This window comes from Dromiciops gliroides, chromosome 3 (assembly GCF_019393635.1).
Source record: "Dromiciops gliroides isolate mDroGli1 chromosome 3, mDroGli1.pri, whole genome shotgun sequence".
In the NCBI taxonomy this organism is placed as follows: domain Eukaryota; kingdom Metazoa; phylum Chordata; class Mammalia; order Microbiotheria; family Microbiotheriidae; genus Dromiciops; species Dromiciops gliroides.
The window spans coordinates 575,064,173-575,091,666 of NC_057863.1; the positions used below are offsets into that span (position 1 = coordinate 575,064,173).

General features: G+C 37.5%; 1 protein-coding gene across 1 annotated transcript in view; it reads right to left on the reverse strand.

The window, feature by feature from the left end:
• Positions 1 to 27,257, reverse strand: part of COG6 (component of oligomeric golgi complex 6) — a 144,310-nt gene extending 117,053 nt beyond the window's left edge. Inside the window, 4 exon segments of the mRNA XM_043997486.1 lie at positions 17,317 to 17,375; positions 18,848 to 18,919; positions 20,512 to 20,655; positions 27,003 to 27,257. Coding sequence (XP_043853421.1) covers positions 17,317 to 17,375; positions 18,848 to 18,919; positions 20,512 to 20,655; positions 27,003 to 27,161 — 434 coding nt within the window. The 5' untranslated portion in view covers positions 27,162 to 27,257.
• Between the last annotated feature and the right edge of the window lie 237 nt (positions 27,258 to 27,494).

Sequence of the window (27,494 nt, forward strand, 5' to 3'; positions counted from 1 at the left end):
GAACAGTGAATCAAGCACTGGCCCTGGATTCAGGAGAACCTGAGTTCAAATCCGACCTCAGACACTTAACACTTACTAGCTGTGTGACCCTGGGCAAGTCACTTAACCCTCACTGCCACACACACACACACAAAAAAAAAGGACACTTGAATTATTATGAAACTGTGAATTCAGCCCATTGTAGCCCCAAAAAAAAGAGGGGAGGGGAGGGTGGGAATGGAGAAACTGTATAGCTGATGAGAAAGGTTCTATTTAAGCGTCAAGTCTACATAAATAAATGTGTATGTTATGTGTGTACACACGTACATATATGAAACAAATGACAACATATATACGTGTGTATATATATATGTATATGAGAAAATTTCTGAAAAATTAGCGCATTACAGAAATGTATGAGCTGTTTATGAGAGGGTCATTGCTTTAGAAAGGATAGTAACAGCATCTCCCTCACAAGGCTGCTGAGAGGATCCAATGAATTAAGATATGTAAAGTGTTTTGCAAATCTCAAAATGCTTTATAAATGCCAACTATTAGCATCATCATTATTATTACTACTATCTAAACTAACCTCATTTTACAGGGTATGCTTTAAAGTTTTCTATATATACTACTTTTTAAGTTTTCTATATACACTATCTCTCCTGAGCCTCCAGACACTGAGGTAGATCTCCACTTACAGACAAGAAACGTGAGGCTCAAAGGGTAGTGATATAACCAAGGTTACAGGCATACTAAGTGACAGTGAGGCTTTGAAGATAGGCCTTCCTCCTCCACATCCAGTACTCATTCCATAGTACCATAATGCTTCTGTACATATACTACTGTTTAGCTGAAAAGAACACAGACTTAGAACTAGTAGATCCACATCATTTAACCTCTCTGACTCTATTTCCTCATCTGTAATAATGAGGATAATAATATTTCTATTAAAGACTTCAAAGAATTGTTAGGATAAAATGGTTTGTAAACCTTAAAGTAACCTAGAAATAACAGTTATATTTTCCAGTTTCTAAGTGTACTGCAACAAAGCAATAGATATCAGAAACTATGGTAAATGCTCTTATAATTCCAATAATATCACAAGTCATTTTGAAAATCTGAATGAGATATGCATTTAGCAATGTAAAGCATCTCATATCAATCATTGGTTGTTAACCTATGGAAAGAAACTCATCCACCATTTTTGATCACAACAAATAAGGCCATTTGAATTATTCTGAAACTGTGCATTCAGTATATTGTAGCCCCAAAGAAAAAGAGGTGAGGGGAGGGTGGGAATGGAGAAACCACACAGCTGAAAAGACAAAGGTTCTATTCAAGAGTCAAGTTAGCATAAATAAGCCAAGCTAACAGATCATGGGAACATGCTACCAATGCTAAAGGAAGAAAGTGCCAAGAACTGTTACCCTTAAGCTCTAACAGAATGGCTTCTTAAGGAGGACCAATTTCCAAGTTTTAACAGTTACCATGGAGACAGGGCTGCCCTGGGAGAGAACGCCAACTGCTGGGAAAATTATGCTCTTCATGCACTTTTCCCTTGAACTGAACATAAAGTAGCCTGGACTATTTGTTAAGACTAACACCTAGGTACCTTAAAGGAGAGGAGGAGGGAAGGACTGGATTAACCTTTCTGAATCCAACTAATATTGCCTTCCATTTCTTCATATTAGCCTGAAATAACTTTTTTATATAGAATTATGATAAAATATGCACTTCTGCTAAACTGATTTCAGTTTACTATTTTAAAGAATTCTCAATTTTCAAAATAAGTCTTTCACAGAACTGTACCAGAATCTGCAACAGAAACATGAAATATGAATAAAGCAACAAAACAATTCAATAGTAACATTTCACTGATTCTTATACTACTTTTGCCAAAGAATTAAGATGCCATGAAAAAAAAATAAAGCTAAAAATGGAGGAAGACAAAGTATGTCAAGAAAGCTTTAATATGTTATGCATAGGAAAACTGCTTAAAATGTAACTGCCTTCAAACACATAGAAAATAAGAATAAGGCTATAAAAAAAAATCTTGAGCCTCACAAAATTGTCCCTATTCTTTTCCAAGCTATGACAACTGATATTTAAATGATGTAAGGGAGAAAAATGGGTATCAATGACCTGGAGAAATACAGTAGTTGTATCAGACAACAATATTTTCATTTCTCATTACACTTTTTACTTTGCTTTAGCAAAAATTTAGAGAATTTCTAGGCACAGGGCCTTGGGCTTATTTTCATGGTTGTAATTATTATTACTAATGCAACATGGCTAAGCAGAAGATGTTAGAATTTATGCAATATGACTTTATAATAAATTTTTTCAATGGAAATATGACTTTATATTTCACTTCCTAGGAGGGCTGATCTTTGACCATCTTGCCCCCCAATCACAAGGTATTTGTGAAACTACAAAGATGTCTGTATGCCCTGATTTCTTTTTAAATATATATATAATTTTTCCCCAATTATATATTAAAACTTTTTTCAACTTTTTTTCAAGTTATGAATTCCAAATTCTAGCCCTATCTACTTCCCTGCCATCCTCCCCACACCAAGCTAGTAAGCAATCCAATATAGTTTACATATGTGCAATCATCACATTAGTCATTTTGTACAAGATTCAAAAAAAAAGAGAAAAAGAAAAAAAGACTGCTTTATTCTATTTAGATAGTATCAGTTCTTTCTCTGGAGGTGGATAGTATGCTTCATCATTAGTCTTTTGGGATTGTCATGCATCATTGTATTGCTAAGAACAGCTAAGTCATTCATAGTTCTTCATCATACAATACTGCTGTTACTATGTATAATGTTCTCCTGGTTCTGCTCACTTCACTTTGCACCAATTCATTTAAATCTTTCCAGGTTTTTCTGAAGTCATCCTGCTTCCCTCTATTGTTTTTAGCACAATAATATTCTATCACAATCATATACCATAGCTTGTTTAGCCATTCTACAACTGATAAGCATCCTCTCAATTTCCATACGCCATTTTCTTAATGTATGAACATTTCTCTCTGCATGAATAAGAAACTAAGAATGAGACTGGCTCAGTAAACAAATTAGTCAAAGCCCTAGGGGCTCTAAATAGCAAATTATGGAGAGCAGAAAAACCAAGGGTCTATGAACAGGTTCCTGAGATCTTTCTAGAAGTGATCCTTGCAATGGGAAAGAGTATGAGATTTTCTCCTCTTCCTCCTCCCAAACATCAGCCACAGCATCTAGTAGGGCTTTGAAGATAAGGAAATACCCCATCCAACAAAGGAAGAGTTTTTTATTTGGGGAGTTACAGTTGAACTGCATTTAGCAGGGAGCAAAGATATATACTCCAGATAGACATATGTAGGGAAACAGTAACTCTAAAGAGGAAGCAGCTTCAAGAAATGGAACTCCTGGACCATTATACACAGTAACAGCAACACTGTTCAATGGTCAACTACAACAGACTTAGTTAGCTCTTCTCAGCAATACAATGATACAAGACTCCTAAGAACTCATAATAGAAAATGCTACCCACATCCAGAGAAAGAACGGAGTCTGAATGAAGATTGAGGCATATTATTTTCATTTTTTTTCTTCTTTCTTGTGGTTTTCCCCTTTTGTTCTGATTTTTTCCCCCACAACATGCCTAATGTGGATATATGTTTAACATGATTGTACTGTATAACCAATATCTGATTGTTTGCTGTCTTGGAGAAGGGGGAGTGAAGGAGGGAGAAAGAAAATTTGGAACTCAAAATCTTACAAAAATGAATGTTGAAAACTATCTTTACATGTAATTGGGAAAAAATAAAATACTCTTCAGTGAAAAAACAACATGAACATAAAAAAAAAAGAAATCCAATCTCTGACTACAAAGAAGAAAGCCACTCAGCTGAGCAATCTGCCCAGCAAAAGCACTGCACCCATGATGAGCTATGTGAGGGCTAAACAAAGAAAGAAAGGACTTACAGTCTTATGAGTTGCTTTTGCCATGAGTGTCTCCTACAAGTGTGCCTCATTATAATTGTACTCTAAGTTTAAGCCCACTCTTATGGATCTTAGGGATGCTGTATAGAAAAGTATGCCCTAGGTTTATGAGAATAATGTTTTGTACTTACTATTCTTTCTACTTTTTGGTAAAAGACATAAAAATAGCACACCCCCCCCCAAAAAAAAAGGTTTCCTTTCAAAGACTTTCTTTAGCAACATGTTGTTAAAATGCTGGACTGAAAATCATGAGACATTGGTTTGTGTCCTGGCTCTGACACTTACTAGCTTTGTGACTCAAAGTAAGTCACTTAAGTGATTCACTTTAGTAATCCGTAAACTGGGAATGAAAGTGTTCCTCTACCTATATGACTATTACAATGCAGAAAGTTCTTTATAAACTGCAAAGTACAATCTAACTGTGAGCTTCGATTGCTTTTGTTATTCTAGTTTTCTGTCAGTCTTTGGTTTGGTGAGACATTACCTGCAACAGGCTATAGAACTTCATTGTATGTACAATGTTCCCCATATCAGGAAAAAAAAAAAGTACAGTTAGTCTGATATGAATTGCTCTTGATGAAGCCAGATTGGCTCTTTGAGAAACCTGCTTCCTATTTTAAATGTTCATGAACCATCTCCTCAATTATACATTCTAGAATTTTGCCAGGAAAAAAGTCAAAGTTAAGCTTACTAGCCCAGTGCTTCTTAAACTCTTTCCACTCATGACCCCTTTTCACCTGGTAATTTTTTTTTAGATCTTTTAAATTTTTTTTTCTCCCTCCTTTCCTTCCCTCCCTTCTCCACAAGATAGAAAGCAATCTGATATAGGTTATACATGTACAATCACATTAAACATTTCTGCATTACTAATGTTGTGAAAGAACAATCAAAAGGGAAAAACCTCAAAAACCAAAAACAAAAGTAGAAACAGTATGTTTCAATCTGCATTCAGAATCCACAATCCTTTTTTATGGATGCAGAGAACATTTTCCATCATGAGTTCTTTGGAATTATCTTGGATCATTGTATTGCTGAGAAAAGCTAAGTCTTCACTGTTGATCATCACACAATTTTGTGGTTACCGTGTACAATTTCTCCTGGTTCTGCTCACTTCACTCAGCATCAGTCCACTTAAGTCTTTCCAAGTTTTTCTGAATTCTGCCTGCTCATCATTTCTTATAGTACAACAGTATTCCATTACATTCCTATACCACAATTTGTTCAGCCATTCCCCAATTGATGGGCATTCCCTCAATTTCCAATTCTTTGCCACCACAAAGAGAGCTGCTATAAATACTTTTGTACATGTGGGTCCTTTTCCCTTTTTTATGATCTCTTCAGAATACAGACCTAGCCATTCACCTGAGAAAGTTTTCTGTGACCCTGGATATATAGGTATATAAAATATATAAGGTATACATAACCTTTTACTGTTGCCAAATTTTTTGCAACCCTCACGTTCAGCTATACAACCCCATATGGGGTCACAACCCACAGTTTAAGAAGCTTTGTACTAGCCTATAGTTTGTAGATGACATTCATGTCCCTTTCCAAACCTCTGTTACCTTACTAGTTCTCTAACATCTTTCAATAACAATGGTTCATCAATTATATCTACCAGTTTCTTCATTTCTCTAGAAAATAGCTCATTTGGACATAGTGACTGGCTCAAAGACTAAGAACAGATATGTATTCTTTTCCTATTGCCTTATTTCTTTTAAAGACATAGAAATGAATACTATGCACCCTGTTACTTTTTTTTGTTTGCGTATTTTTCCACTGTTCTTTCGTTGAATACACACACACATACACATATACACACATACACACACAAATTTGGAATCTAAAGCTCAAAATGAGCTGGGGCTGGCAAGGAAAGCTAAAGGTAACCAAAAAAAGGCATTTTTAGTTAATTGAGAGGGAAAAGTATCAAAGAAAGAACAAGGTTTTTGTTTAGGGTAGATGAGATGATAAGAACAGACAAGAAAGTAAAGGAAAGCATATGAAGGGCTGTAATTCAAAGAAAGATTTAGACTTGTTCTGTAAAGCTTCAGAGTAGAGAACAAGGAGCATCAAGTGGGCAGAAGCTGCAAAGATGACAACGTCAGCTTGGTACCAGGAGAAAGTTCCCAGTATTCAGAGTTGTCTAAAAGCAGAATGGCTTGCCTCAAGAGGTAGTAGAAGAATCCACTGATAATTGGTGAAATTCTCCCACCTTGGAGGTCTTCATGCAGAAGGTGACTAACCACTTATTGGATATGTTATAGTCGGGATCATTTTTGTGTATGGAGGAGGGTATATAACTGTCGAAGTCCCTTTGAACCTTCAAATTCTGTGATTCTCTGAATTATTTTCTGCATGTATCATGTAAGATGTCATAAAGAGAGCTATATATACCAAAGGAACTTAACAGTTATAGTGAGGCACTTCAAATATTTGTATTAATCACTTTGCAACATCCTTTTTTCTTTTACTTTCATATACAGTGAAAATGTCATGACTGATGATTCAGTTCCTCTAGTAATATGATGATTGCTGTTCCCTTAACAAACATCTAACATTAAGAGCACCAACATCCAAGTTTACATTTTTAGATGGTTTAAAAATTGCATGAGTGTTAATACCCTCTGCCTTGTTTTGCCATTCTGGCATAGTCATAGCAGAAGATAAAGGTTGTAGAGAACTGAGGAATAATATGGATTTGTCTTCACTTCATGAGTCACCATTACCAAAGAATTCATAACCAAGTCGCTTGCTTGTTGTCAGGACTATAACCAAAACTTTTCCAGCAGTGAACTCACTAGGCCTTTGGGAATTCAACTTCATCCCTATGCCAGTGCAATATATGAGGACTTTGTGGAGGTTCATGGGTAATATCTAAAGCAATTTCAACAAGATTTTGATCTTGCTACTAGCTGTTCTGCTTTCACTTAAGTTCAAGTATATTTTATGAAGCATCCGTAACTCAATTATTCTACTTTATCCATACCTTTTTGACCCAGGCTCTGAATGAGACATCCACTTCAAATTAATTAAATTCACTAAGTATTTAGTAATCTACTATCTGCAGGACACTATGTAAAGTGCTGGGCATACAATACTTTCTTTTTCCTTTTTTTTTAACGATGCTATTTCCATTCCTGAAGAAGGAGTTTATATTTTACTAGGAACAGCTAAGTGGCACAGTGGAGAAAACACCAGGCCTGGAGTCAGGAAGAAAAGAGTTCAAATTTGACTTCAGACACTTACTAGCTCTGTAACCCTGAGAAAGTCACTTAACCCCTGTTTGCCTCAGTTTCACTACAAGCAAGATGGGGATAGAAACTACCTCCCAGGGTTGTTGGGAAGACCAAATGAGATAATAATTGTAAAGTGATTAGCATAGTGCCTGGTACAATGAAAGTGCTATATAAATATCAGCTGTTACTATTAATTCATACAAAGGAAATAATGTACACATATATAATAAAAAGTAGAATGGGATGGGGTAAAGAGAAAAGTACATTAAGAAAATATGGGAAGAAAGAGAGGAGATAATAGACAGCTTCATGGAGAAAGCAGTATCCATTCTGAACCCTGAAGGAGAAGAAATCTACAAGACAGATAAGAAAAAGGTATCCCAGTTCAGACAAAGGGGATGCCCTGCATAAAAACATGGAGGCAGAAGATAGTATGTCAGATTTGGAGGGGAAAAAGTCGTTCATTTTGGCCAGAAGAAAAAGAAATGAGAAATAATATAAAAAAAGGTAGGGTGGCGTCAGACTGTAGAATGATGTAAATGTCAGGCTAGTAGGTTTGCATTTTATCCTAGAGCAAGAGCAGCCCACTGGAAATTTTTTGCTACAAGTATAATGATTCTGTGTTTGTTTATTCAAAGTGAAATGCCAATGAAAATAGTTCTCAGTTGAGAGATTATCTTATTGACAGCATTAATGAAATATCAAATTATATTGACAACATTAAATTAAATAAATAGGCAAGTCTGGAAGGGAATAGGTTTGGGGGAAAATGTAATATAGTGAGATCTACACTGTAGATCACAATCCATAAAAGGCTTTTTATCCTGTGTGAATTATACTATCTTACCCAAAACAAAAAAGGGGGATGGAAGGCTTTACTCATCAATCTCTGCCTTGAAGTACAGAGCCAATCCTGCAAGTGTATATCAAAAAGAGAAGAAAGAAAGAAAAAATTCTACAATACTTGATCTCAGAAAAAGAAAAAAAAAGGAACTACAAATGAACTGACAAAGTGAAAGTGGTGGAACAGATCCTGGTTCAAGCAACTGAGTTAACTCTGCCAAACATTTAAAGAACGAGGGAGAGCATGGTGTTAGCTGGCCTCTAAGCCTCGAGGACATTGGTCAAAGTCCCTCCTCCCAAAAAGACTACTTGTTTCACCTGGGACAAGGGATTTTACTTCTCAGGACTCTAGGCTATGCTCTAAGACTAGAAATTGCAAAGAAGGAACTCAGGTGCATTGGCAGAAAGAGTTTCCTCACCTGAAAGTTCCATACAGCCATGAAAATAATATTCCAGTCCCCAGTCCTATTTCCAGAACAAATAACTCTTAGTCTATACAGACTTTTATTTTTTATTTTAAAGAGGGAACACTGAATTGTTGGCTTCTGAGCTGGGAAGACCTTGGTCAAAGCTCCACCTTTGGCATAAACTATTGGTCCATCTGAATTTTCAGGAAGCTTGTTCCTTGGGCAAGGCTTCGTATCTCTTGTGCCAAGTTGTAAATTGCCTTTCCAATTCGCTCTTCTTTAGTACTCATTTCTTTTCCATTTTTTCCCTCAAGTGTTCTAATTCCATTTATAAAAACCATTTAAAAATTTTAATTTTAACTCTTGCTTCATCTCTTCCAGGAATTCTAGTTAAGTTTGGGCCAAAACTGTTATTTCTGAGGTATTGCTTGTAAATGTTTTGGATTCATTCTCTAATAATAATAATAATTATTATAATAGGTTTGTGTTGTGAATATCACTGCCTCCATAATAGTTCATTATAGAAGAGCTCTTTTTTGTTTGTTTGTTTGCTCGTTCTTCTAGCCTACTTCCCGACTTCAGACTTGATGTTAGGGCTGGGTTCCACTACACTTATGGAAAGAAGGTCTGGTCTGGTCCTGCTGCTGCCTTCTTGAGGTACTGAAATTTCACAGACAGACTGGGGACTTGCAAGGTCTCAGTGTTCCCAAAGTTGTCTGATCCAGGACAAGGTCTGTTTGCTGCCCTCTGGGTCTGAGTTCTAGTTGGCCTGGTTTTGGTCTGTGTAAGGGTAGATTGATGCTGGACTCCATTCCTATCAGCCAGGTGGTTAGTTCATAGTGGCAGAATTATAGGCTCCGCTTTGGTCTGGAATTCCTGACTTGGTTATACCTCTGTAGGCATGGCTAGATGCCAGAAGTGAGACCTGCTCAGAGTCTAGGGTCTGAGCCAAACCACTGTTGCTACTAGATTTTGCATTTCCTCCTTTCTCTGTATATGACCCAGGGCCTTCCTACCTGGGCATGCTACCATAGAGTGCAAGTCCCCTTCTCACTCTGTCTTGGATTTATGACCCAGAAGCACGTTGTGGGAGACAAAGGTAATAGTTCACACCTCTTCAGGTCAAAATGTCCCAGTGAGGGTGTGGGGAGTAGCCTAGTCTGAGTCTAGGACCTCCTCTTTACTTGGTAGAGTCTTTCCCTGGCTGCTGGAATGCATAGCATATCACATGTTCATGGCCCTACCCCATCCCTAATGTCTTCAGACTTCCCTGTCTCCCTATGCCAAGCCAGGCTGCAGAAAGGACTCACTGTGCAGCATAGATATGAACTGGATCACTAAGATATCAAGATAGGGAAAGGAGAGTGTAACCAGTGCAAAGGATATGGTCTGGAAAAGAAATAAAGGGAATGGGGCAGAGCCAAGATGGTGGAGAAAAGGCTGTGACTTTCAGAGCTCCTGACAGATCTATCCACATACCTCCAAAAATGGGACAACTCCTGGAGCAACAGAACCCACAAAAGAGAGTGAGACCATTTCCAGCCAAAGATGGCTTAAAAAGGCGGCAGAGAAGGTCTGCTGTATTGGGGTGAGGGAGGAGCACCGCACACAGTGCAGATCCAGCCCCAGGCAGGCTGTGCTTCCGGAGGCTCATAATCTTCAGCATCAGCGGCTTCCTATGAAACTTGGTTCACGGACCAGTGAGGGGGACCAGTGAGGGGGACCAGTGGTTGGTTGTGGGGAAATAGTAGGGGTCTCTTCTGAAGCAGAAGCGGGAGCACTGTGGTGTTAATCAGGAAGTGAACTTGAGTAGCAGTGGCCCAGTGGAAGAAGGGCACAGGCAGGCCAAGCTTTCAAACATAGAGGATAAGATTTCAATCAGATTTCTACTTTTGGGTTATAGAGCAAGCAGACCCATGATTACTTACAGGCCAGGCAGGCCGAGAACAAGCCTCTCCTTAAATCATACCACCTGGGACCCCCTGTAGCTTGGGACAGTGCATCCTGGAAGCAGTGTTCCATGTTAAGGAGTTAAAAGCCAAGAAATATGCTGCCAAGATGAGAAGGCAGAGAAAACAGCAGACCACTGAAAGTTTCTTTGGTAGATCAAAATACATCCTAAGAAGAAGATAAAGTCAAAGCTCCTATATCCAAAGCTTCCAAGACAAATATGAATTGGTCTCAGGCCATGGAAGCACTCACAAAGGAACTTAAAGATAAAGAGAGGTAGAGGCAAAAGTAAGAGAGGTAAAGGAAAAAAATGGAAAGAGAAATGAGAGTGATACAGGAGGATCATGAAAAAAAAAAGTCAACAGCTTGAAAAGCCAAATTGGCCAAATGGAAAAGGAGGTACATAAACTCTCTGAAGAAAATCATTGCTTAAGAATTAGGATAGAGCAAATAGAAGCTAATGACTTTATGAGAAATCAAGACACAATAAAGCAAATCCAAATGAATAAAAAAATAGACGGCAATATGAAATACCTCCTTGGGAAAAACAGCTGAGCTGGAAAATGGATCCAGGAGAGATCATTTGAAAATCATTAGACTACCTGAAAACCATGATCAAAAAAAAAGCTTAGATATCATCTTCCAAGAAATTGTCATGGAAAATTACCCTGATATTCTAGAAGCAGAAGGTAAAATAGAAATTGAAAGAATCCACCAATTACCTCCAGAAAGAGATCCCAAAATGAAAACCTCCAGGAACACTATAGCCAAATTCCAGAGATCCCAGGTCAAGGAGAAAATATTGCAAGCAGCTAGAAAAAAGGAATTCAAGTTCTGTGGAGCTACGGTCAGGATAACAAGATCTAGAAGCTTCTACATTAAAGGACCAGAGGGCATGGAATATGACATTCTGGAGGGCAAAGGAACTGGGATTACAACCAAGAATCACCTACCCAGAAAAAATGAGTATAATCCTTCAGGGGAAAAAAGGGGACTTCAATCAAAAAGAGGACTTTCAGGCATTTGTGATGAAAAGACCTGAACTGAATTAAAAAATTGACTTTCAAATACAAGACCCTAGAGAAGCATAAAAAGGTAAACAGGAAAAAGAAATCATGAGAGATGTTAAAAGGTTAAACGGTTTACATGCCTACAAGGGAAGATGATACCTCTAACTCTTAAGAACTTTCTCAGTATTAAGTCAGCTGAAAGGAATACACTGAGACAGAGGGCATAGGTGTGAACTGAATATGAAGGGATGATATCTGTAAAGAATTTATTTTTTTGTTTATCCTTGGTTTTTGTGGGGCAGGCAGGGTGGGGTGGCTTGTGTCTGGGGCCAGATTTGGACTCGGGGCCTCCTGGGTCCAGGGCTGGTGCTTTGTCCACTGTGTCGCCTAGCTGACCCATGATGACATCTTTAACATGTGGTAAAATATGAAAGTTTTTAACAGTCGTTTAGGATAACTGAAAGACGCCAGTTTTTCAAGGACCACCCTTTTGGGGAGGAGACGAACAGTCCGCCTGCTGCGCACGTCAGACTGCCTGCGGGACTCGACTTCTGGGGTGGAGAGAATGGAAGTGAGGCTTTTGCCTGCTTGGCGGGACTCCTGACGGTGCGGCACAGACTCTCTCTCTCCAAAGGTGGCCTTTTCGGTTTGGTGAGTTTTTATAAGGAATATAGACTAAGCTTAGACTTAAGACGATTTGTATTGTGTTTCTACTTTCCTATCCTTCTAATCAACATCACCTTGTGACTACCATAACAATAAATAAAAAGGTCTATCTAGAAAACCAAAAGCTTCTTCCATTTACTAGTTTGGGAGATAAATTAAGGGAAAGGTTAAGTAGGGGAGATTTATGATCTAATATCCAATTTTAAATCTCACAAACATAAAGTTAAGGGGTAAGAGGAATGCACTGGAAGAAAGGGAAAGGGAAAGGTGGAATGAGGCAAAGTAGTTCACATAAAGGAAACAAGAAAAAGCTTATGGAATAGAGGGGAAGATGGGGAAGGAGTAGAAGAGTGAGCTTTACTCTCATTAGAATTGGCTCAAAGAGGGAATAGCATACACACTCAAATGGGTATAGTAATATATCTTGCCCTGAGGGAAAGTGGGAGGGGAAGGGGATAAGAAGGGAGAGGAGGCGATAAAAAGCAAAACACTTTTGAGGAGGGATAGGGTGAAAGAAGATAGAAAATAGAGTAAATATCAAGGGGAGGGAATAGGATGGAGGGTAATACAGTTAGTAATTTTGAAAGAAATGAAGAGCAGGATGCTATCAGAAGGACAAATGAAAAATTCAAACCATCTATAAAGAACTGATGGTATATGAATACAGATTGTAGTTTTTTTGTTACTTCCTCTTTCTAAAGTTATTTTGTCTGTTTTCTTTCACAACCTGACTAATGTGAAGATGTTTTGCATGACTGCACATGCACAACTTATATTGAATTGCTTGATTTCTTAGGGAGGGGTGAGGAGGGAGGAAGGAAGAAAATTTTTAACATCAAGTTTTAAAAATTCAATGTGAAAAAATTTGTTGGTTTTTTTACATGTAACTTGGGGAAAATTCTAAATAAATACATTTTGAAAATAAAAATTTAAATAGAAAGGGTAAAGGGATTGTCAAATAGGAATTCCTATTATACCTAGAAGGCAACAGGAAGCAATGAAGTTTCATAAGCAAGAAAGTGACATGGTCAGGCCTATGATACAGAAAAATCAATTTGGCAGTTATGTGAAGTGACAGGAAAGGAAAACAACTAGAGACAGAGAAACCAAATCAGAAGTTGACAGATAAATAGATAACAACATTCCTGATAAAAGGTGGTAAAATCCTAAATGAAGAGTTGGGGAATAAGGCATTATTCTGTGAGTAGAAAAAAATTGGTTTAGAGGTAAGAGATATTAAAGAGATGGACTCGACAAGATTTGGCAATTTATAGGATATAAGGGATAAGGGAGAAGGACAGATTGAGAGTGACTTTGAGGATAAGAATCTGCATTTCTATAAGGTAAGTGGAGGCATCCACAGAAATAGGAACACCAGAAAGAGAACTGGCTCTAATTAATATAGAATGAAGCATTTTTTGAATGATTTCTAATGTTAGTTGTCTTTCACCTGAGGGCTATAGTCATTCATTTCATTAAAAACTAAGAATCAAAAAAAGATATCCTATATATTTATTAAATCAAACATTTCTTTGTTGTCTGTGTAATAATAATTAAGATCATCTTATGAGTTCCACGTATAACATTGCTAATCTCAGCTGAATACTTAACAGCTCTGTGACCAAAGCTCTCTAAGCACTTAGGCTCATTATCAGTAAAACAGCAGCATCTAGAAAGCCATATTATCTACAAGCCATTCTTGCGTTTGGATTTTGTTCAGGACAGTGGCAAAAAGGGCCTGGTTGAGATTATGTAACAAATCTAGAGTGGATCCAGTCAGCATGTTTTCCTGATTTTGGTGTCTCATATCTATTTTATGCTTCTCTTAATACTTACTCAATACTCAAAGGGATCTTTGATCTCATCAATTTAGCAATTCCCTCCAAATATGTCAATTGAAAAACAATTTGTCTGTGAACGTCTAAGTCTCTAGGTCAGGTGACCCATCACCCTTTGCTATTAACCACCAGGCATCTCTTTCAGGATAAATGGAACTGGGTCTATCTGCCACCACTGACCTCCTAAAATAGGCATGTCAAATGCAAATTTGAAACATCACTGCTGCAGGGACAGCTAGGTGGTGCAGTGGATAAAGCACCGGCCCTGCATTCAGGAGGACTTGAGTTCAAACCTAGCCTCAGACACTTGACACTTACTAGCTGTGTGACCTTGGGCAAGTCACTTAACCTTCATTGCCCCTCAAAAAAAAAGAAGAAAAAAGAAAAACAGAAAGAAACGTCACTGCTGGCCACATGTTGACGTAGAGAATCACAATTAATATCATCTATGTTACCTTGTGTTCTTAATTATTTTGTTACACATTTCCTAATTACATTTTAATCTGGTAAAACCTTCACTCCCAAGTTTGATGCTTCTGTTTTAATAGAACTTCATCTGTCATGGGACCAAGAAGAAAGATCCACTGCTACAAGCTTTTGTTCTTTGCCCTTTATTGAGATCACTATCCCAATGCATAGATTCTCATAAGCACCACAGGGCACCAAGCATTTCTGCCCTTATCTCTACAGGTACCTAACTATTGGCTTTACATCTGTAAGTAAAGTTAGTGCAAATTACTTTGGATCTTGTAGTTCATGTGTAATTTACATGATTATTCTGCTCAAGTTGTTGGCAAAGATAAAGATATTCCAAGAGTTCTACATTGTGCTTAGTGTGAAAGTTAGGGAGAAAATCAGAGCTTTCATCTTGTTTTATAAAGTCCATTTCTATTTACAGGAGTGAAAAGACCAAATTTCCATCACCCTTAATTGATTACTATCTACAAGGAATTAAAGGGGAACTTTCATGATTTCATGTTAAATGCTTCATATTTTATCTCATGGCTATTTTTTTTAAAAAAACAGAACTACAAGTTTCTACACTTTTATGTGTTATCTTAAACTCAAAACTTTTACAAGATCAAGATAAAACAGATTAAGTAGGTTCCATATGCAGCTAAACCCCTGTATAGCCTAGTATCAGGTATTTCTTTATACAAAAGGAGAGTGCTTGCATAATAATATTGATGTTACCACGTCTTATAAGTTATATTTATAAACCTATAACTCAATGGGAAAAAAGTTTTCATTTTTACCGGTCTGCTTTGCTTCTCCAGGAACCATCCTGCCAAAAATTATAAATGTATAAAATCAACGAAATTTTGAAGAAAAACTCAAATGATTCATAAAGTACTAAAAGATTTTTTAAAAAACCACATTTTATGTAAGACTAAAATGCTACGGCATAAAAAAGCAAAGTTCTATGGTTCTTTAAAAAAAAATTGATATATGAAATGTATTCTTCCATATCTATCCTTCACTTTTGTTACCAATCAACCTTCTGACTACCAAAATATTAAACTATTTTTCATGACAAGAGAAGAAAGCCAAACTGTGCTACAAATTGTACAAAAAGCTGTTACAGAAGTATAATCAGCTATAAAGTAATTTACTATTTGTCACAAGAAAACTTCTAAGTCCCTTATTTTTCTATGATTCAAGTGAAGACAAACTTTAGAGGTAATGAACAATTTATCATTCTAGACATTGAGAGAAAAGACTATATTTGGACTCTTCTCAGAGCCCTAAAGGCAGAGAGTGAGTCTGGTTTCAGACCCTTCAGCTTTGTTGTCCAAACCTCCCAATAGGGGGCTACCCAGCACACAAGGCTCTGAGAAGCAGAGCCTCCTGGGCCTTAGGCTCGAGTAGGGCCTGATGAGGGGCCTGGGTTTTGTGAGAGTCAGACTGGGCTGGGAGTTCACCTTGAGACACCCAAGGTTATCCCCACGTGACTCAGAGCTCAAGCCCCAACCTGAGTTTTGTTTTGTTTTGAAAGGTTATGCTTACACAGGCACTGTTCTAGTGGAGAATGGGAACATTCTTACTCTAGCATAGGGCTGGGACCTAAGGCCACAATCTGATTGGTCAAACCCCAAGTAAGGTTTTCTTTCTTGAAGAGTTATGTACATTAACACAGCATTGTTCTAAGGAGGAGCGGACACTCTTGCCCAGAATAGGTTAAGGCTTGGTATCGTAGTTGGTAAAATCTGATTGGTCAACTGGTACCACCTGACTAGTTTCAAGCACTGTGACTGGCCCACTTGGTACAATCTGATTGGTTATTATTGTTATGCCATATGCTGATAGAGGGATATAAGGAATTATAAAATGCTGTAATGTGATTGGTCAGAGGGAACCCCTTGCAGGGTATAAAGAGAGGTGAGGGACCTCACTTCAGTGCACTCTCAGGCACATTCAGAAAACTGCCCATCTTCAGGAAGATGAATAGAGATGCCTTCACTCAACCTCTGCTGCCTGCTTAGATTCTTTGAGTGGTGACCTGCTAGCAACACTAGAGCTGCCAACACTTGAGCTGCAACATTAGGGCTGCTAACACTAGAGCTGTACAACACTATTTGAGTTGTTAGCTACGTTTCTAACATCAACATGCAAAAACTCAAAATGGACTATGTATAAGCACCATTTGTTCAAGTCATATTACAATAAATTAAATCATTCTTCATGTCAAAAGCATTTTCCTTAGCAAACAACATGAAATTTCAGCCTAATGTTACCATCATACAATGGGGGCAGAGTCTGCTGGATGTTGATGAAATCTGAAAATTATAATCTAGATGAAGGCCTAAATAAAAAGAATATAATGTGGTAGAAGAGGCACAGAAAATTTCAAAGGACCGTATCACAGACATTAAACCTACAGGCAATCTCAAGACCTCATCAAGTTTACCCACTTGTCTTTGGGCAGGTAATGTGACCACTTAGCAGAATAGAAAATTGAGGTCCTGAGGTTTAAAGACTCCAGACCATGTAACTAATTAAATAGAAAAGGAAAAAAAGACTAACTAAGGTGTCTCTCCTCCTATACTTTCTTTTTCCACATTTCCCTCTTAATGAAGCAGAGTGATATAATAGAGTGCCAGACTCGGAAGTCAGGAAGGTATGGTTTTGAAAACTGCCTTAGACACTTGCCAGTTGTGTGACTTTGGATCAGTAATTAGCCTCTATTGCCACAATTTCCTTCTCTATAAAATGAGCAATCTGGGTTAAATGGCTTTTGGGGCAAAAAGGCTTTTAAGGTCCCTTCCAGCTCTAAATCTATGATTCCACAGCTTAAAAAGTTACGGTGTAGTAATAACCAATTGCTATAAAATACATTCATTCATTAAATAACTGAAAGTCTTATGCGGAAAATGCTAGAAAATACTACATACCTTTCTGCTTGAAGTTTATTAGTTTTTATTATCAAATCTTGAGTCTGTTCCTTTGCTGCCTACAATTATAAAGAAAATTCATTTTATCAGTACATTAAGATATATAATTCTGTTTGTTTTTCTAAAGGAGAATAATGAGAGACAGTGTGGCATAGTGGATAGAATCCCTGGGATTAAGTTCCACTTCTTACACTTACTGGTTGTATGACTCTAGGCAAGCCTATAGACTAATAAAAATCAATGTATTTTAATTTGTAAGAGAGTATCTTAACGCTCTCACTTAAAGTTCACAGCCTCTTATTTTACACATACCACCTGTAAGATGTTTTACAAGTCATCCAAGCCTACAGCAGGTTAGACACTGCAAATGAGAAAGGGCTGAGGATTGCTAGAAACAAAGGCAGCAAGAAGTGAGAAGTTACAAGGAAGACATACACATACACATACACACACACAAAAACATTAATAGTGGACACAAGAATCAGAAAAGTATAAAACTCTAGGACCATTCAGCACTAGAAGACACAGGACATCTCAAGAGTCCCATATTTCAATTACAGGATAATAACTTATAATCACTGATGTCTAAATCAACAAGAAAAATTTAAAGTATGTTTAATTTTATTCTGTTTAAGAAGACAATGAATAATACTGAGACATCACATTTTAAAAAGCAGCAAAAGGGAAAAGACAAAACTCACAGGAAAGTCAAGTAAAGTTGAAAAAAATGAAAATAATACCAGGAGAATGTATTATAAATAAGATGCATTTAAAAGCATACAGAAGGGAAAAACTAGTACATAAACAAAATGCTGCAAAAAGGAAGTTACAGCAAGATTTTTAGAAAATAACACTGACATAAGAAATAAACAGAAAAGAAAGAGAAAAAAAAATAGTATCCACAAAGTTCAAATGTACATAGAAATGACAATAAAGAAGATAAAACCAAAAATGTATCATTATTTAAATACAAAGGAATCAAAATAGATGCAAAGGTCATGCTAAGAGACAAAGAAAAATATATAACCAATATTTAAGATCCTAATGACTATAAGACTATAAATGAACTAGCTATAATATTCAAAATTTTCACAAGAAGCAATGAGAAGAAATTTTAATGAAATAAAATTTTATTTCTCCCAAATCTCCAAATAACCAGAACTGGACTGAAGTTTTGACTAGCCTGCCTTAGTCTGTTTTCACAATGCTAAGGCCTTTCTGAAATCAAATCTACCTTAAATTTCCAGAAAAAGAAATTGCTTCAGTGCATTCCAACATTAGCATGTTGCAATCCTATGGTAAAAAAGGAATTTTGGAACATTTATTACATTTTAAATAAGCTGAAAAACAGGTAGAGAATTATTATATAAAGGAAATGAGGAAATCTAATTATTTAAGAGAAAGACTGAAAAATTCAAATAGTCCATATAAGTAATTATGTTGAAACTTGCCACATAACCTAAGTTATATAAATAATAAATACATTTGCTAGACAGAAACTTGAGAGAAGTCTAAAAAAATCTTCCACTACCTTCAGGCGACTTGTCATGTCTTGACAACAGTTGTTCATTGCTTGCACGTCTTCATTTATGCTTTCAAGCTCCTAAAAAAAGGAAGAAAACTTTTTTTTTTTACTATCTAACATACTGCTCAGGATCATACAACTAAGTGAGTGACTGAAACTGAATGTGAACTCTGATCTTCCTGACTCTCAGACCAGGACTCTATCTACTGTGCAACCTAGCTGCCCCTAATAATTCTAATAACGCTGGCTACCAATTCTATGCTGCAATTTTTCCTCCTTTTCCTGAATCCAAATTCCCAATCAAACAGAGCACTGAGATGCAAAGGAAAGAGTTCCAACAATGGAAAAAAGTTCTTCATAGTACTGTATAACCCCACTCTCCTACCTCTGAAACTGAGATATAAGTAGCTTACTCAAGCACACCAGAAGAAAGAAAGGGAAAAAATGAGGCATCCCGGCAAAGCTGCAAAAAAAGGACTGTTAGTTTTATATGAAGAAATATGCCACTATTGAGAACAAGCAATCTACTTATAAACAAATGGAAGTTACATAATTCATTCTAGAACTGAAATTTATTTTCTCCCTTTTGCTACATATATGATCCTTGGATTGTGAAAAATACATAAGCCTAAGCTCTAGAGATCTTACTTTCCCTATGCTATTATATGCAAGAGCTAATCTAACTCATAAAATTTAGTCCTGAAGTTGCTCTGAACTAATCAGTTAGTATTATTTCAAAATATTTATCAAATAGCAGCAGTTGGTTAATATGCAATCCAAGAACAGTGATAGAGCATCCCAAACTACCTAAACAACAGTTATTCCTAACATTTGTTTTAGATGCCATAGTTTATTTAATAAAGAAAAGCTGTGAAAGAAAAATAATCCAAATCGCAAATGCTAGCAATACTCTTTTTTAAAATTAAATTTTATTTTTTTTGATTAACAAGCAAGTTCAAATTATAGTTCCACTAATGGCAAACTCAATAAATTCTACAGTTTCCACACAAAAGTAACAAATAAAATAAGCAAGTATATTCCTTCTGTCTTTTTCTATAACTGAAATTACTGTGATGGGTTTCATTTTTATGTCAACTACCAATGCATTTTCTGAAGTATTTACTAGGCATTTCCCCTTTAGGGAAACCACATAAAAGTGTTTTAGTAATTAACTTGGGTTGTAAACTTAGTAAAAATCTTGTATATTGCCATGTTTCATATAATAAGTCACAAAATATTGGTATATAAAACATTAATAAAATCAGTCTCATTTCAGAGTAACAAACAGTCCACTTATGTGGATAGAATAGTACTTCCAGGGTACTCTGATATTATGTAGGATGCAGAGATTCAATATAATTACAATTCAACTTCAATTTAGAGTAGTTATTCATGGAGAAATGTGTTGAATCATAGGATACTTTTTTCTGGAAAACAAAATAACATTCAATTAAAGTATACTCACAGCTAAACCAAATATTCATAAGTCTCTTAGGACCTAAACTAAATCTATCTAAGAGACAACAGAAAGTGGAGATCTTTTAAGTATACAAGAAACCAGAACAATCCAAATACATATTCTGTCACAGGTACCAAAAAACCAATTAAAATTTTAAGACATTAATAGGTGGTAAATAGCAAGTATTTTAAGCAAATGCATAATATTATACCTCCTTCACTTCCTTGAATATGCTCACAAATTCTTCATTGATGGCTAAACTTCTGCGTTCAATATCTCCACGTAAATTTCTTCTGGTACGTAAGCTATTTTCCACAAAGAAGGTTGAAAGTGCTTTGAGAGCTTCTAGCATCTCCTAAACAATGGATAATAAACAGAATAAATCAGAATCTTATTCTAATAAATCAGCTCTACTTATTTAAAAATCTCTAACTCTGAGCCAAAAAAAAAAATGAAAAAATGCTTGTTATTTTTATTACCCTACCTTTAAATATTCACCAATCAATGCATGAATTGAATTATTTAATATAAAAGGTTATTAACCTATTTCAGGAAGACAATAACATAACATCTTCCACATCACAACCTTTCAAATATTCAAAGACAACTATTGTATTCCTAATACATCTTCTCTTTTCCAGGCTGAATATCCCTGATTCCCTCAACCAATCTGCATTCACATGGCTTGGGTCCAGTTCCTTCAACATCCTGATTGATCTTAATAGACACCCATTTATCGAAGCTCTTCCCTGGGCACTGAGAACCGAACACAATACTTGATGTATAAATCACTTCTTTTATTTTGTACACTATGTCTCTATTAATATATCCTTAAATAAAAATAATTTTTTCACTGCCATATTCACCCTCAGATCTTTTTAGACAAAAATATTTTCTGGCCATGCCTTTCTTCCAATTCTGTGCTTGAACATCTGATTTTTTAAAATTAACAAATAGGACAGAAAGAAATCAAAGATGATTTGAGGGCCTGGAAGCCATCTGTCTTTTGACTAAGCTCTAAATCATAAGATCCTATGAACACTCAAGGCACTTTGCACTTAACAGTATGGTAATTTGCACTATATTCGTATGCTTTTGTTGACTGCTCTGTATTAACTAGTTATATGACCTCAATTGAACATGTAACTTATCATCTCTGGGCCTTAGTTTCATCATCTGTAAAATCACAGAGCTAGATTGGATAATCTCTAAGATCCCTTTCCAATTCTCTGATGCTAAAAGTCTATAAAGGCCCTGAAAATTTATGGAGAATTTCCAAGAAACTCCAGAGATACTTCTATTTGAAGTTTTAGAATTACAAAAGAAGACAATATAAGAAAATATTTTTAACAATTCTGGGTCTTATCACAATCATGAATAAAACAATTTTAACTAAATCTATTTTTAGACTTATCACTGGTTTGGAACACAAGCACCCCCCTCCCAAATCTTCAAAACCTGAGAAATACTAATATTCCAAGGTAATGATAAATTCCTTAAAAATAAAAATCAATCTAAATACTGACATAGAGAATAAATGGTTTTGTTAAGAGTTGCAATGATATTTGTTGTTGCAGTTTCATTAATATATCATGGCATTCCTTGATATATTTTATGTGTTTAAATACTTGAAGAAGGGAAGGAAATAGTATAGGTGATTTCATATATAGAATCATTATCATAAATACTTTAGAAATTCTCTAAGGCTGTAAGTTGCAGAACAGGTAACAACTTTCACATGTAGAATTTCTTCATTGGAAGTAACACCAATGAAATCATAACTTGAATATCTCTCTGCCCCTCCAAAATTACTACAGCACCCAGTAGCATGAAGTAAATATGATTACTCAACAAAAGCTTGACAAGATGAATAATTCACAAAATATTAAACATTTTTTCTAAATCAGGCCTATAGATAGGCAAGTTAAGTTTATTTTCTTTTCTTTTTTTTTTTTAGTGAGGCAATTGGGGTTAAGTGACTTGCCCAGGGTCACACAGCTAGGAAGTGTTAAGTGTCTGAGGCCGGATTTGAACTCAGGTACTCCTGACTTCAGGGCCGGTGCTTTATCCACTGAGCCACCTAGCCACCCCCAGTTTATTTTCAATTATGAAAGAATTGAACTAGAAAACTCCAAAACTTCCTCTCTATATTTCTAAACATGTATTCTGCACAATAACTCCAATTTCTATATTACCCTAAAGTTTTCAAAGTACTTTTCTCACAGGCACCCTATTAAGTAGGTAGTGCAAGAAGAAGGCTTAGTCAATCAATAAACGTTTAAGTATCCTGGGGACACACAAAGAGGTGAAGAACAATCCCTGCTCTGAAAGTGTTCACAATCTAATGGGGAAGAAAGCAAACAAATATATACAAACAAGCTATACATAGGATAAATAGGAAATAACTAATGGATGGAAGGCACTAGAATTAAGAGGGGTTAGAAAGACTTAATGTAGAAAATGAGATCTTAATTGGAAATTAAAGGAAGCCAGGGAAACAAGGGGATGAGGAGGAAGAGCATTCCAGGCATGGGGGGCAGCCAGAGAAAATGCCTTGGAGCCAAGAGAGGGGAGTGTCTTGTTACTGGAAGAATAAGGAACCAGTGTTACTAGATCAAAGAGTATATGATGGGTAGTAAGGTATTAGAAGACTGGAAAAGCAGGATAGGGTTAGATTTTGAAGGGCATTTAATTCCAAGCAGAAGATTTTGTATTTGATCTTGGAGGCAATTGAGAGCCACTGGAGTTTACTGAATAGGGGATGACTCAGTCAGACCTGAGCTTGAGGAAAATCACTTTGATGGTAGCTGAATGGAGGAAGAACAGGAGAGATTTGAAGCAGGCAGACCCACCAGCTGACTACTGAAATAATCCAGGCATAAAATGATTAGAGACTGCACCAAAGTGGTGGTAATGTTAGAGGAGAGAAAGGATGTATATTCTAGAGATATTGCAAATGAAAAATTGACAGATCTTGGCAATAAGGGTGAGAGATCGTGAGGAATCCAGGATTACTCCTAGTTTGTGAGCCTGAGACTGGGAGAAAGATATTTCCTTTAAAAGTAATATGGAAGTGGGAGGGGGAGGGTCAGAGAAGGGAGGACAGGTTAGAAGAAAAGATAAGAGCTCAAGATGTTTGAAAGGAAGTTGGAGATAAGAAATTGGATATCAGTAGAGAAGGTGGGACAGGACAGGTAGATTTGAGATCATTAACATAAAGATGGAAATTTAATCCATGGGAGCCAACCAAGGGAAGTAAGTAAGATTGAGAGAAGAGATGAGGGCCCAGGACAGAACCCTATGGGACACCTACGGATAGAGAGCATGACCTAGATGAAGATTCGGCAAAGAAGGTTGTGAAAGGGTAGTCAGATGGGTAGGAAAAAAACCAAGAGAAAACTGTATCCCCCAAATCTAGAAAAAATATCAAGGAAGAGAAAGGGTGTTCAATAGTGTCAAAGACTGCAGAGAGATCAAGAATGAGGATTGAGAAAAGGCTATTAGATCTGGCAAGTAACAAATCACTGGTAACTTTGTAGAAAGCAGTTTCAGTGGAATGATGAGGTCAAAATCTGGACTGTAAGGAGTTAAGAAGAGAGTGAGAGGAAGGAAAGTGGAGGCACCCCTGGTAGATGGCTCTTTCTTTTGGAGGAGTTTAGGTTCAAAGGACAGAAAATACATATGATAAGAGTTAGCAGAGATGGAAAGATCAAGTTAGGGTTTTTTTCAGAACAGGGAAGACATGGCTATGTTTGTAGACAGTAGGGAATGAGCCAGAAGACAGAGAGATTGTAAATAACTGAGAGGGAGAGTAACAGAAGGGACAATCAGTTGAAGGAGGGGGCAAGGAATAGGATCTCTTGGACAAGTAGAGGGGTTAGCCTTGGTAAGGAATCAAGTGAGATCACATCATCAAGTGAGATAGAGGTGAAAGAGGATATAGTGGCAGAAATAACATGAAGGGAGAAAGGAGAAAAGGGACTTTGAAATAAATGGCCTCCAAGAGAATCCATGGGAGGTCTGAAGAAGGGTGAGAGTTTTAGAAGAGGTGCTGTAGCATGAGATAGTGAGTTGATAAGGCAGGTATAGTAGGATTCCCTAGCAGCAGGGAGGGCTCAATTGAGGTTATATAACTTAAATTTGTAGTGGACCCATTCAAACACTTGCATGATTTTTTCAACCTTCATTCAACAACACATCCATAGCAATGAAGGCAGCAGACAGTGAGAGTGATCCAAGGCTTAAAAGCTTGGCAGGATGTAATCAGTGAAATAATAAGGGAGCTAGGGATTCAAGAGAGGAAGACAGTGTAGAGTTAAATTGGCTCACCAAAGAGTCAAGATAGAGAATGGAGGAGAGAGTGGCTAGTGCAGGGGAGACAGGCTGGGATATAATTGAGCAGTCAAGGGATTAGAGGTCACAGTATGGACAAAGAATAGTTTTGTAAGAGAAGGCTAAGGAAGAGGTGGAAAGGATCATAGTCAGATAAGGGGGTTTCAGAATTCTTAAACATGGAGGTGGTACAATTGTAGGTGATGGCAAGATCAAGGGTATGAACATCTTTGTATCTGGGCGAGGTAGGATGGAGGAGCTCATAGGAAATGAATAGGCCAAAGAACTGAGTGGTTAAGGTGTTTGAAGGAGAGTCAATATGTATGTTGAAGAGCCCTAGTACGAGGGGAGTAGTTTGAGAAAAGAGAAAAATTGTGAGTCATGTACTGAACTCATTGAGGAAAGAAGGGGAGTGACCTGGAGGTCTATACACAGCAGCTACCAGGATTTTGATTGGGTGGTAGATATGAACAGCATGAACCTCAAAGGAGGAGGGGTTACTGAGTAGGAGCTATCTCCATCTCCAGAGAAACTGGAAGAGTCAATAAAGAGCAAGGAGTATTCCAATTTCCCTGCCTCAACCTGTGAGCTGAGGGGACTGAGCAAAGGTGCAGAGCACTAGATTGATTGACTAATTGATTCTAATGATGGTTATATGAAGAAGAAATTGAGAAACACTCCTTCGGCTAGCATAAGGAAATAGGGGAAAGGGTTTAGAGCCATATTTGTATATCAAATGAGAAAATGTAGGCAAATTGCTTTGTAAACCTTGAGGTCCTATATAAATGTTAATTCTCATTATTATAATCCAGTTAAAGTTGACATTATCTGGATAGGTATGGTCAATGTTAACAGTGAATGTAAATCTATGAGCTAATTAAAATATTGTGGAAATAGGCAGGATTATTATCTTTCCTTTAAAGTTAGGTTAAATTCCACCTTAGTACACTGGGCTCATTTATCAGCAATTCCTTCTAGTTTTGTGGCTCAGAGGGCCTAGGTAAGGAATGAAGACCATATATCTAATTAAGCCAAGACTCAGATTTAGGTCTTTTAATTCCAGTACCAAACATTCTTCCCATTATCACCCATTATTCTACAGTCTCTTATAATAATTGTATCATGGGGCAGACAATACTGTTCAAAGCACACAGCTAGTGATATAAACAACCATTATTTTGTAGATAAAACAGGAGTTAAAAGGGGTAGTTAGATGCAAAAGTATTTTATAAAGAAAGTATAGATAAATTCACAAATCACATAAACATAACATCAAATAACATATTTTGAAAGCAACAACAACAAAAATAACCTGTATATACATCGTTATTTGCATGATGTCCCCCCTTTAGAACTCCAGTTCCTTGGGGCCCAGCCTATTTTTGTCTTTCTTCGTAACCCCAGGATAATTTAGCACAGTACCAGGCACATAGTAAGCAGGTTTTTTTTAAAACGCTTGTTGACTGAATGACTCATAAAAAGTAGAATTTTTCATGATTAGGAAGCTATACTAGATAGTCCACGGTATAGAGGACTGGCCTCGGAATCACAAAGACCTTCTTAGTGAGAATCCTGCCTTGTACGCTTACTAGCTGTACAAAACCCTGGGCAAGTCGCCTCTTTTTCCTTAAAATGGCGCTAATAATAATAGTACTTACCACCCAGAACTGTTATGAGAATCAAATAAGGTAAAACTTATATAGCCTTTGAAATGCCACATAAATGTCCACTTATTAGTAGCTCTCTCCCATTCATTTGTTTTATCCTCTAATTCGTTTTCTTCCCTTTTTTCCTCCTTTTCATGCAGTTTCCACCCTTCCTGAAGGCAGGTTCCTACTCCTCAGGTCTGTCCCCTCTCTAGTCCCAAATGGGAAATAATCATTCAATCCACATTCATTAAACATTTCTTTACTTGGTACTTTTTAAGTCATACTCGGTCAACAACTTTTTCACTATGGGTAAGCAAGAAGAGAGGGGCGGGGGGAAAAAGGGGAGAAGGGAAGGACGGGGGCAGGGTCTCGCGGAGAAGACAGACAGACAGAACCCAGACACTTCTGCAAACGTGGTCTAGCTCTGGCCCCGCCCCGTAACAGCCGGGACAGTGAATGGTGCCATCACAACCCGGACACAAGAGGGAAGCGCAGGAGCCTGGCTGTAGGTCGAGGTCAAGTCATGGTTATGGTCAGGGAGGGTGCAGGGATCCCAGGAATCCTTTCCCATCCGGCTTTCATCAGTACTGGTCCCCCGCGAAGTTCTCTCCCTCCTCCTCCCCATACTCTTGTCCTCTGCCCCCATCCGTGCCCCGCCCCCGTCTATATCCCGCCCCCATCCATGCCCCGCCTCCCTTCCACAAGGCGGGGGTCTGGTTACCTTGTCATTATCTAGCCTCGTCTCCAGGATCTTGTGCAGCTTCCGAGACAGCGGGTTATTGCTCTGAGCCGAGGCCCCGCCGGCCCCGTTGCCGAGGCTGCTAGACGGCCCGGAGACCGGCAAAGTGGACACCTCCCCGGTGCTGCTGCTCTCAGCCATCGCGGCGACCCCGCTGTGGGCCACAGCCACCTCAGCGCTAAGGGAGCTGGGGAACAGCTTCAGGAACCGGAGCTGCCGCGCATGCGTAACGGGGGTGTGTGGGGTTTGCGCATGTTCCGCGTCTTCCCGGTCTTTTGCTGGGTCTTAGAGACAACCCTGTGACTATAAGTGGGGCAGATCGGAAGGTCACATTATTCGAAGTGTCAGTTCAAGAAGGTTAAGGGAGTTCAAAATCTCTGGCACATAAACTTAATTTTCCTTTTAAGTATAATAAAATGAGAGAGAATGAAGTTTTGTTTTGTTTTGTTTTGTTTTAGAAGGAGCCTGTGATTT